We start from the raw sequence: 12,590 nt of genomic DNA on the forward strand, positions 1-12,590 counted from the left end.
TGTGTGCATGGAGAACAGTGTGTGTGTGTGTGTGTGTACGCTGTTTGCGTAGAGAAGCAGATAAACGCCCCCTTCATGGTCGCGAGCCTCATGTAGCGTCATTTAAAGGATGTATTTGAATATAAAAACATGCAGACTCTCAGCCGCACGTGCAGGGTTCACGGTGTGTGTTGTGTTAAAGTAGCTGCCGGTTCACGGCTTCACGAGAGGCGGAGCAGCCAGCGTGCTTCACCGAGCCGATCATCATGCATGCACGCGCTGTCTCCTGGCTGCCTCGCGCGCAGCTCTCAACACTTTAACGACCGCTAAAATAAAAGTTTGAATCATTTCTTTCACCTTTTTTTTTTGGTCACAAAATTCCTGAAATAACAAACATCTGAGCACCGAGACGGCACGAGCGGCCTGCCCTCGCGACAACAGGGCAACATGGCTGGCGCGAGCTAGCGCGAGCCTTACCTTTGCAGAGAATGCTTCGGAGCGCTGATTGGACAGGCGGAAGGCCCGAGAGACAACACCGCGATGTGTCGGTCTGTCGTGGACGAGGAGGCCGTCGGTGGCGACGCGGATCTACCCGGGAGGCTGTGCGGCGACGGTTGCTTTTAGTTATCTTCAGCGCTCACTGCGAGAGAAACAACACAATGGCCTGCGCGTCGCTAAACAACCAGAAACGATCCCGTTCTGCCCGCCAACACCGCCGGAAGTGACGTGAGTAGGCAGTTTGGTCCGCCGGGGATTGTGGGAAGTGTAGTCTTTCCAGCTCAGGAGCGAATCAAATGGCCCCGTAGCTCGAGTTTGCATTATTTTTTTCGCTTCACTGTTTTAAGAAGCTTTAAACACCACGAAAAGATTTAAATCTCACAAACTGATTTGATTTTATTATTTTTTATTATTTATCATCATCATGACGAAGTTCACTTTTTTAAAAATCTGTATTTACCTAATAATTTACTGAGAACTGAGCATGAGCACATAGTTGGATCAGAGTATTTTAACACATTAAGGTGCTAAAACACTAATGATGAAAACAAGTTTAATTACATTCAGAGAATTCAGCCGTTCAGTTCAAGAGGAAGAGAAAGCAGCGCAGTAGAACTTCCTGTTGTAAAAATGCCCACAGAATAAAACCTGATCAATGAGTCTATAATAAACACATCCAGGTGTCACAACACCGTGAAGAGAAAGTGTGAGTGAATCTGTTTCTCTAAGAATGTAACTTTGAGCCACTTTTGATTGTCTTGTTTGTCATGCTGCTTGCTGACCACAAGGTGGCGCTGTAAAGCGTGTTTGCTGATTATAATTACGCAGCAGGGCAGATGTTGCCCACAGATCAATGTTGTTTGACAGTGGCACAGCTTTGGATGTAAAGAGAGAAACACATCTAAAGGGTCTCATCCTCTGGTGTTTGATTCATGTTATATTTGGACCAAAGCTCAGAAACACAGATGTTTCATTTAGAGCACAGGGGGGCGGATTGAACATAGCGGACAATATGTCCTCTTTAATAATGTTAACATTTAAAAGGAAGGCATCACTGAAAGAGTTTGTGATGGTTAGTTTTTGGAGTCGAGCAGCCACACGAAGATCGACACAACAATCAAATGTGCATCAACGTGCAAACACTTCCTCGTTCCTGGTGTTAAATTGGCGTCATCATCTGAAGCTGTTTATGATGTTCAACCTCCACCTTCGATCGAGAGGAAGGGCGGGTTGAGTTGGCTCACTGACGGACTCCGAGGTGGAGGACACTGTGTGAGACATGAGAGACTGGACAGGTGAACATTTGGATTAAACAGAGACCAGAAGCAAAGTGATGGGATGCAGTTCTGAGGTGAGCACTAACTTTAATTAAAGTGAAATCATCAGAACAAGCAGATTGTCATGACGGAGGTTTAGAGAAAGAGAAACTAAACTTGAGAGCTTGATCTCTCCTCAATTTAAACTTCAATAAAGTCATAGATTGACCAGAAAGGTCGTTATTTGAGTTTCTATGAGAAAAGCAGCCTGTTTGAAAATGTCAAACGTCGAGCGTCTTGTTATATAACAGTAAAAGGTTTTCAAATAAGGAAATGGCCTACTTCCTGGTGTAGGTCAGAAAAAGATAAAGACAAGAAAAGTTTCATCTGTAACTTGAAGGACAACAAGAAACGAACCAAACTGACTTTGAGATTCATTTAGTAAATGATTATTTTTTGTTTTTGATTATTTGTTCTTAAACATGACCCTGCGTCACAGGTTGCAGCGCAGAGCGAGTTTGATGTTTCCGGAGAGAAAACGAAATGAGCTTTACGCGCACATACAGCCTTCTACACTGTAAAAACGAAAACTTAAAATTGCTCACCTTACAATGATTTTTAAGTAATCTGAACAAAAAATATTAAATTGTTGTGCAAACAATGGAATATTAATTATTTCAAGTTTGTTGTGAAAGGTTGGCCTTACTACATACTATGTGTTGGCAAAACTCAAAATGCCTTGTTGGATCACAGCCAACACTTACTGAGGCCAGGCTCAGGTCTGTGTGCAAAACTGCGCATGCTTCCCTGAATGTACGGGGTCTCCTGAACAACTTTGCAGGGGATTTAAGCCACCATTTCCAGTCGCCACATGTCAAACCTTCTTTCCCACCCGGTCCTCCTCGGATAAAACGTCAAGTATTACTATTACAAGTATTACAAGTATTATTTTGGCTGAGCCTAACCTCAAAGAACTACAGATGTGTGTATTTTAAACACCTTGCTAAAGTACACTATTGCACACTGCTAGTGTGGCGTTATTTTGTTTGCATTCTGTTGCATCATGTTTAAAATAGACATGTTAATTGACCTGTTTGTGTGTTTACAAGATAAATAGTTGAGACACTTTAAAAATGAAATTTAGGAAAACTCAAAATTTCAAGGCAACTTGATGCACTAGATTTTTGAGTTTTGTGGCCGACTCAAATTATGACACTTTGGAGAAAACTTCCAATAGTTGTTCCAGCAAATTATCATTTATGTGTAGAACTTAAAGAGCATGTTGCAGGTTAAAAAAAAGTTGAGATTAACACTTCATGTTGTCAGATAAGGGCTGTAGAATAAGTACATCAATTTTCTGTATATTCTTCAACACATAAGTGCTCTAATCTAATTTAGAGGAGAAAGTGGCTGTTTTTAGTGGAGCTGTTTAGAACTCGCTTTTTTTTCAACAACGCGTCATATGATCGGCTTTATGCGTACGTGTCTTGTTTGGGGATTTGTATACAGAGGGGAGGGGGGACAGCGGGTGTGTATTGTAACTAATGTCTTGTGTCCTGCCTGTCTGTATACTGCTACTGGATGCCTTGAATTTCCCTCGGGATCAATAAAGTATCTATCTATCTATCTATCTATGAATGAATGAATGAAGCCTTTTTTGCCCCTGGGGGAACTTGTCTTGCACCGAGAGCATAAAACACTTTACAAACAAACATTTAGAAGGCAGCACAAAAGAATTAAAGTACAAAAACACAGGCTAAAACATGATTAAAGAGGTGTGATGATACGTGGTAGTGAGTGAGAACAGACAGGATGCCTCACTGCACACATTCGGGTGCATAGTGTAAGTGGCTTGATTATTCATAGTGTGTTTTGGTGAATTATTCCCACAACCTCAGAAACCATCGAACAGACACGTTGAATATTTCGGCATCAGACACAAAAGCGTTTCCTTATTAATTTATATCTCTGGCTGTTTAACATTAAATATTATATACGCAGACAAACATTTAATGATTTGATCTGCTGGAATCCTCTGTTATATTCTCTAGTGTGAGCGTAACAGACACCGGACAGTCTGTATTAATATATGTAGTCATACGATTTATTATAAATCCAACTCTGTTGCAAGAGAGCGTGTGTGTGTGTGTGTGTGTGTGTGTGTGTGCGCGCAGTGGGGAAAGACGGAACGCGCAGTTTGGAAACAAACAGAAACACAACCTTTACGTCTGTCGGTCCTTTATCCCATTAAAACTTTAAACTTTATGTAGTAGCCTGATATATGTGCACGTATTAAACTGTGGAGTGTGTGCGCTGTTGTGCATGTTTGCGTGGATTACGTTCAGTGGACGTGCGCTGTGAACTCACGTCAGGAGCGTCTTACATCATACACTGTATTTTCTATAACAACGTGAGCACCGGGCTGCATCAGGAATAAACAATAAAGACATACTGCTGCATTAGCACAGCCCGTGTAATCGGGTTTTATGTCTCTCTCTCTCTCTCTCTCTCTCTCATGCACAGCGCGGCACCGTAATACGTTGTACAGATTTGCCGTTTTTCCGAGCAGCTCCCATACAATGTAAAGGTGAATGATCGGCACTTGCACCTTCTACAAATAGTTTTTTAATTGATTGAATGTGATTACAAACTTTATATATGCTGATGTGAACACAGCACTCGCCCATATATGGCGAGCTGACACCTGTCACTCAGCAGGACGCCTGCTCCGGGTCTCTCCTCACACCACAGCTTCTCTCCTGAGGCCGTTATTCCTCTAATCCTGCCTGTTTCTGCTCTCTATCACATCTAACAGGTTCATAATAATAAGCCAGTGGACCATTATATGTAAAGGAATACATATTTTCTTCCTATTTATTGACGGGAGTGACACTCGGATCCATGATTTTCTATGTTAAACAGACGGGGATTCAGCGGGACTCCCTTATGTTACGTCACAGCTGAATGCGGAAGTAAAAAGCAAAGACGTGCGAAAACGTACTAAAACGTCTCCAGGAGACCCTGTGGGTTATTAATTTCAGAATTTCGTTAAAAACAGTATTGTTAATGTATTTTCCTATGATTAGTACAAACGGTGTATTTTCCCGTTTTGTGCAGCTGCTTGCTGCAGATGTGATTCTCTTGGGTTTGCTGCATCTTAATAAGAAATCTCCCCGAATGACCCGAAACATTACCACTCTCCACATGTCCACATGTTTATATAAGTATTGAAATGAATGCATTCTTGTATCTGATAAACACTTGGGACGTTGATAGAAAGATTGTTTTCCAGAAAAGGCACAAACTGGTGCATAAAACTGATCAGAATGCAGAACAATGAATGTTAGGTGTCCAAAATCTTCTGGGGGAGATCCCCAGACCCTCCATAACCTCACTGTGAACACTATTGACATGTATTCTCAATATTACATGTTATTTTGTCTTTGGTTCCAGGTTGTTGCATAGATTTCCAAACTGTCCTCTGAGACCAGGGTGCAGCAATGTCTCGTTCTGAACTCATTAATGTCCTGGAGGAGCTGGGGAAAACGGAGTACAAAAAGTTCAAGCGGTTCCTGGAACATTCTGACGAATTAGATGGCTTCCCTGCGATCCCGAAGAGCAAGCTGGAGAAGGCGGTGGAACGTGATGAAACAGTGGATCTCATGGTGCAGAATTACGGCCTCTCTGGTGCTCTGAAAGTAACAGCAGAGCTCCTGAAGAAGATCCCCAGGCTTGATTTAGTCGAGCTTTTACCCAACAGTGAGTCCTCCAGATATTCTTGAGCAGTTGTGAAATGATCTATAAGGAATAGTTGACTCCTCTGATCGCGATTAAAGTTCATAAAATGAATCAAATCTTTAACAACAGTCACATGCTTTGATTTACTTTTTTTTTTTTTATCCTCTTTTGCTTGGTATCATTGGAAAGAGCATATCAGGAAGCCTTAGAGACCAAACCTGATTTTTGATGTCTAAGCTGCTTCTGGGTTAAATTCTGCCTTGAATTTGACCTGTTTTTGCCCTTTTAGAAATCAGGGTGGATTTTTTGTAAATGTATAAAGCATCAGACAACATTCATTTAAGCCAAGTACCAACTTTTATACCGAATTTAATCACAATCTGAGATGGTGAGGTTGGGAGTATTGGACCACTTGGCAAGGAATGACACAAGTAAATATCAGACTTTGAAGATCAGGATGGATTTATTCATCCTGACATCTCCCATTAGTTTCTTAGCTGCTTTTATGACGCCTCCAATCTGACCTTTTAACCTCTGCCATGTTGGTACGGTCAGAGCCGGAGTTCATTAGCAGGCAATCGAGTTGGAGAAACAATCATGTTTCCCAATGAATCAGATTCTACTCGCAGTGGTAGCTGACTAGAGGGCTTTTAATCAGCCTATAAATGTGTCTTGCATCGTGTGCTAGCATGCCAATGTTAGCGCTCTTTAGTTAGGTGGTAGCTTCAATCACCTGCATTTCCTGCATTGTTGTGTTAGCATGCTAATGTTAGCGCTCTTTAGTTAGCTGGTAGCTTCAATCACCTGCATTTCCTGCATTGTTGTGTTAGCATGCTAATGTTAGCTGCTCTTTAGTTAGCTGATAGCTTCAAGTAAACTGACACAGAATTATCTAAAAACTCTTCATCCAAATAATCAGTGAGTATGTTCTTCTTCTTCTTCTTGACTCAAAAAGCTTTTATACACAAGGGGAGGAGCCGGCCGTCCCGTCCATGTAAACACATCTCTGACAACAACACAGCCAGCAGGACTCCAGCTTCTCCCTCACTGTAGACAGTCAGGACTCACACACACATTTACACAGGACACACTGGAGTTATGAGATATTGATGTGGAACATGTCGATCATTCTTTCTTAAAATGGACTAAAAAAAAAAGTGCACTTTTTGTTCACTGATGAACTTTATTTTACTTCACACAGATTTGTCGGAGCAAGGAGAGATAAACCTAGAAGACGTCACACGTTACCAACGCATGCTGCAGTCAAACTTCCAGGACGGGTTTGTGTGGTTACCAGAGGGGTGGGAAGCGCAGAGACAAAAGAAATTTGTGGGTGAGAGCTACACAAATCTCTACATCATAGACGGGAAAGATATCGTTAACTTGGAGCATGAAGTCAGAAATATTGAGACGAAAGCAAAAAGACGAAGAGTCACTGAGCGATCCATCCAGTACAACAACATTTTCCAACACCCCTCCGGACCAAAAATACCTATAAGAACTGTCCTGACCTATGGGATTGCAGGAATTGGTAAAACGTTCCTAGTTCATAAATTCATCCTGGACTGGGCTGAAAAAGAAGCCAATCAAGATGTGCACCTCATGTTCCCCTTCACCTTCAGCGAGCTGAATTTACTGAGCCAGAGAAAGTATAGTTTAGTAGAGCTTGTTCACATCTGTATCAAGGAAAGTGTAGGTATCAAAAAGGAGGATCTGAACAGCATCTTTACAACCATTCAGGATTCAGGAATCACCAACTACAACAAAAGTACCTTTAAACTTCTCTTCGTGCTCGATGGACTGGATGAAAGTCATCTTCCGCTCGACTTCAGTGAGAAGGTGAAACGATGTTCAGTCAGTGAGAAGATGTCGGTGAATGATCTGCTGGCAAACCTCATCCAAGGGAATCTTCTCCCAGCTGCTCGCCTCTGGATAACCACACGACCTGCAGTGGCCAATCAGATCCCTGAGAACTCTGTCGACATCATGACAGTGGTGAGAGGGTTCACTGATGAAGAGAAGGAGGAGTACTTCAGGAAGAGGTTCAGCGACGAGCAGGCAGAAAGAATCCTCTCCCACATTAAGACGTCACCAAGCCTCCACATCATGTGCCACATCCCGACTTTCTGCTGGATCACCGCCAAAGTCTTTCAGGACATGTTTGTAGAAGATGAGAGCAAACAAATCCCTCAGACTCTGACAGAGATGTACCTCAGGTTCCTTTGGTTTCAGATCAAGATGGCCAAACAGAAGACAAACGACAAAGAGAAACCAACCAAAGTGAACCATTCGCTTGCAAAGCTCGCCTTCCTCGAGTTACAGAGAGAAAAGTTCATCTTCAATGAAACCGACTTGAGGGACCGTGGTATTTGTTCCAATGAAGCGTCGAGGTACTCAGGCATGTTCACACAGTTCTTTGAAGACGATGACTGGCTGAACGAAGATCACATGTTCTGCTTTGTGCATCTGAGCATTCAGGAGTTTTTGGCAGCTGTTTTCGCGGTCTGCTCAGTCATTAATGAAAAGAAAGATGCTGATCCACCCCTGCAAAGATCAACCATCACTGAGGTCTGTATGAAAACTGTGGACAAGGCCTTGCAGAGTCCCGACGGGCACCTGGACTTGTTCCTTCGCTTTCTCCTGGGTCTTTCATTGCCGTCAAATCAGGATCTCCTGCGCCGTATCGGTTTGCTGGAAAGAACAGAAAGCAGCGAAAAGACGCAGGAGGAACTCGTGACATACGTCAAAGAAAAGATCAGGGAGAACTCTTCACCGGAAAGATGCAGGAACCTTGAGTACTGTCGGATAGAGCTGAAGGACAGCTCGCTGGTCCAGGCGTTCCAACATAACCAGATTACAGGTACACGTTAAAACCTGAAGTCTTGTTTCATCATTCATCTTTAATCAAATCATTTTTGAGCGGCAGCCTTTAGAGTTGGTGCAAAATGTACTGATGTGTGTTTGAGTAACAGGGATTAACCACACCCACTTCTGTTTCTGCAGTTTTCAAACCGGCGTCCTCACCTGACTCTGGCGCCCCGGAGAGAAAGGGCAGACGAATGACAGAGGTGAGTCACAGAGGATCTTTATGGACCTTAATCTGGTTTAAAACGTGATTATTTTTGGTCAGGTTCTCGAGAAACAACCAGCCAAACTGCACTATCATTGAATTCAAAGCAGTCAGATTAAAGAGGTTCATAGCTGGACTGTTTATTGGCTTAAATATACAGCAGCTGTTTCAGACTTTGTCGAAATGACAGAAACATTTTCTTCATCAGCGTGCGGGAGAGCAGGGAACAGACCGAGCAGGAAACGGGTCAGAAGATGGCTCCGCCTGCTCGCTGTCGAGGTAAAATATCTGCAGGTGTGTGATTAAATGTTCCTGCTTGTTTCCTTGTTATTGACTCCATTTATTCATCTTCTTGTTTCTGTAGTGGTGTTTCAACCCACGGTCATCCTCAGGAAGACAGTGGGTCACCTCCTCGCCCCGACAGTCCGGTCAAAGTGAGTGATGACTCAGCGCTTTTAGTTTATGGAGGGATGCAGTCATTTTAAGACGGAGGATGTTGTCATGTTTCTGATGTGTTGGCTGCACGTCACTGCTGAATGATGTGTTCACTGTCACCTGATAACCTGTGGCCAAAGTGATGATGTTTTTAATTACCTGAAGGGTTCTGTTGACCCGGGTGAGGTCTTGAAGGACGACACCTGTGGACGCTCTGACACATCCACAGTGACGGTCAGCAGGAAGGATGCTCTTCAAAGTGATGAAGACAGAAGACTGACGAAGTCTCCTCAACACACCTGAAGGTCTGAGCTCTTTGTTCAAAACCAAATATGAACTTGGGATGGGAAGATGGAACAAACCGTGAGCCTGAGTCTTCACGAGTTGAGACCAGCAGGTGAATCAGAGCGCCGGGTTTCTTTTTTTCTGATCACTTTCAGTAATCTTTCTTGACAGAACACAAATCTCGATTACAAACTGGTGTGGAGTTAAACTATTACGGCTGTGGGAGCTTTTCGTCTTCCTCTTTTCTGCATCCTTGTTTGTGTCGTACTTACTCTCTGATGAACGTCTCTCTGGATAAAAGCGTCTGCTAAATGAATTGTAGAATATCAGGAGATTCTTTGTTTTACAGCCAGCAGTGAGTAAAACTCAGAGATGCTCACTTAACATGTACTTCTTACTTCTTATGTGCATTAATGCAGATGTTTCAGGATGTTTGTGTATCTGTATTTTTATCATCTGTTTTGTTTTTTTACAGTTAGTTAGCACCGTTGCTCGGAGACAAAGATTATTTTTGATTCTGCTGTGTGTCCAACACATGATGAGAAATTGACAATAAAGATGACTTTGACTTTGGCTGCAAAGCTGTGATGGTCGTTTTTAAAGATGGTCACAATGACGCTGCACCCGTAGCTCTTGGATTCAAATATTTCAATGTATATGAGCAGCGTTTTGGACGAGTTGAGCTTTTAGAGATTTACCACAGAGCTCTGATAAAAGAGAATTACAGTAATCCAACATGGAGGTAACAAATGCATGAAGTCGTTTTAATGCATGGTTTAAGACAGGAGATATCTGCTCAGGGCTTTATTCCTTTTCCACCTCATGGCTCTGTTGTGAAGTATACGACGAGGAGAAGCTGCTGATGTGACCAAAGTCAGGTCAGAAGAAAAAGCTTCAGGTTTCTTTAACAACTTGGTCATGTGACTTCAGATAAATCAGCATCAGACAAAACGCAATGTAAGGAAGTCTACGTGTTTGAGGTTTTCAAGAGACGTGATGCTTCTGCGTCTGACACCTGATCTCATAGACCCCATAGACCCCGTAGACATCATAGACCCTGAAGACCCCGTAGACCCCATAGACCCCATAGACCCCGTAGACCCCATAGACCCCGTAGACCCCTCAATGTGTCACTTCCACAAATGCAATAACAGATACAAGCAAGCGTGAATTATAATTGGAAAAGAAAAACACACTGATTGATTATAAGAATGACCTACGGTAAAACACTAACCCAAATGCTGGGTTAGTGCTGCTGGGTTATAGGTTGGGTTGATTTGACCCAATATTGAGTTTAAAAAAATTGACTCAACGCAATGGTTTGGAGATACCAGCCAAAATCAAGTCTCTTCATTTTATGGCACTTCAAATCAATTCCTCCCTGTCAGAAAATATTTCTACCTATATGGCTATTTTGATAGAACATCTTTCAATCATAGTGATCAAAGTATATAGATAAACAATGTTAAGACTTTTATAATTACTGTCAGGTACACCTACCAAGCTTTTGATCGAAAATATTAGGGGGAAAAAAATCCATCTTGTGCGGATGAATATGATAAACACCTGTGGAGTTATTTGTAAATCGCCTTCTGTTAGTTTGTGACTTATTGGCACTAAAATAACTCCATAAACACCTTGTCTCAACGGACCCTAAGCGCACAAACAGACAGAAGAGATGAGTAGAACTACGAGAGGCAGACAACCCATCAGCAGGTAAATGGAAACAGAATATGGTGACACAGTTTCAAATGATTCATTTTACTGTTAACTAAAAAAATAATGTTAGCTGGATTAATTATCAACATAAGTTGACTGTTAGTACCGTCAAGCTAGCGCAAGCTAACTGATGCTAATGGTATAGCTCGCGCTAGGTAACTCCGTTAGCTAGCTATCGCTAACAGTTGACTTGTTAGTAAGTAAGCTTCACACCGCAAGATCAATTTTAAAGCTAGGTCAGATATAAACCTACTGGTATCTAATGAAATTACATTATCTACTGCATCGATTGCTACCAAACATGACATGCTAAAGTCAAGATAGTTTTAGCGAGGGGAAAACTGACCATTTTCATAAGTGATACCTTACCTAAAGTTATCTGAATTCAGTGGGTAGCCTCCCTGTTAGTCTCTCCATTAGAGACATGCACACTTAATATCTGCATGAAGTAAGTTATTAATGTGTTATTCTGAAATGTTGTAATGTAGTATGAGTACAATTACTGCTTTGTTTCATACCCCATGTTGTTTTGTGTCAGTTATGTTAGTAATTTGGTTGTTATGGTAACTTGTGTTGCTACCGGAACTGAGTAAGCACGTTTTCTGCGGAAGTAGAGAGTTCTATTTTTGGTACATGTCGTATGTTGCTCGCTGGCTCTGGTGTGGACTTAAAAAGTCGTCTGCACCGGAGTTAGAGCGACCACAGAACTGTACACCTGCTGTTCTTAAGTAAAGAAGATAAATGTAATCTTCCTTGTCAGAGTCATCCTTCTCCTGCAAATAGCTACACATCCACGTAGCCTCCTCTTTGCTAGCCGAAGCTAACAGTAATTTAGCCTAATCACATTTTTCTGCATACTGGGGGCGATAAACAGTCATTAATTGTTATAACCATTTCTACTAAGCTACTAAGATATAGTGCCAGCATTATTCTATTCTTTATTTTCTGCACCTGGTTTGAGTAAGGTTCACCTGGAGGCTTTAAGACAGACACACACCTTTATGGTGTGATCGACTTTTCAGAGAAAGAAAGAAGTAGACAACTAATCTTTATTAAAGAGTCAGTCAAACAATGAAAAGTTTAAAGAAAATTTATTGAAAAATCAAAAATCTGACAAAGTCTTTTAACATTCAATAATCAGCAAAGTAAAATGTAAAAATTTAAAGTTTAAACCTGAGTGCGAGGACTCGGAGATCTAAGTTCCAAAAAGTGAATTTTTAACAATCAGAGCGACGTGAAGTCTTTTAGGGAAATCAAAAAGCCCCAGGCTGATTATTGTTTCATTGTCTTTTTATAATCAAACTGAATGATTCAAATCCATCATCAGCAGAATCAAGAGCAGTGAAAAAAAACGTTATCACCAGGTCGTCTGTGACTTCACTCTCCTCGACCTCACAGATACAAAGGTGCTTGACGAGCTCAGGTATGATAACATGTGAAGGTCATGAACAGTTATGATCAGATGATAATAAAAGAAACAAATTGATCAATCGCTCGTCTCTTTCTGATGTTTCAACAAAAGACGAGCTGTTCTTATGATACACGTCATCTGTCTGAGAGTTTGCTTGAGGAGCAGGAGGAACAGGTGGAGAAAAGAGGAGACAGAGAGA

General features: G+C 41.8%; 1 protein-coding gene across 2 annotated transcripts; it reads left to right on the forward strand.

The window, feature by feature from the left end:
• The first annotated feature begins 471 nt into the window (after positions 1 to 471).
• LOC306838649 (protein NLRC3-like) lies at positions 472 to 9,834 on the forward strand. 2 transcript variants are annotated; one of them, XM_079366956.1, is made up of 7 exons: positions 472 to 705; positions 5,187 to 5,492; positions 6,673 to 8,331; positions 8,475 to 8,539; positions 8,750 to 8,820; positions 8,906 to 8,975; positions 9,142 to 9,834. In XM_079366956.1, exons 2-7 carry the CDS (start codon positions 5,234 to 5,236, stop codon positions 9,277 to 9,279), a joined length of 2,262 nt encoding a protein of 753 aa, XP_079223082.1. In that variant the 5' UTR covers positions 472 to 705; positions 5,187 to 5,233; the 3' UTR covers positions 9,280 to 9,834. The 2 variants fall into 2 exon arrangements, with proteins under 2 accessions (XP_079223082.1, XP_079223081.1); XM_079366955.1 differs by lacking the exon at positions 472 to 705 and adding an exon at positions 720 to 1,828.
• Positions 9,835 to 12,590: the final 2,756 nt, after the last annotated feature.

The sequence above is a fragment of the Symphodus melops genome, assembly GCF_947650265.1.
Source record: "Symphodus melops genome assembly, chromosome: 17".
Classification (NCBI taxonomy): Eukaryota; Metazoa; Chordata; class Actinopteri; order Labriformes; family Labridae; genus Symphodus; species Symphodus melops.

Bases quoted from the DNA above. Each gene is read 5' to 3' on its own strand.
- LOC306838649 (XM_079366956.1), top strand. From the start codon at position 5,234: ATGTCTCGTTCTGAACTCATTAATGTCCTGGAGGAGCTGGGGAAAACG. The intron at 8,332-8,474 runs GTACACGTTAAA...CTGTTTCTGCAG, and splicing joins CCAACATAACCAGATTACAG to TTTTCAAACCGGCGTCCTCA. The intron at 8,976-9,141 runs GTGAGTGATGAC...AATTACCTGAAG, and splicing joins GCCCCGACAGTCCGGTCAAA to GGTTCTGTTGACCCGGGTGA.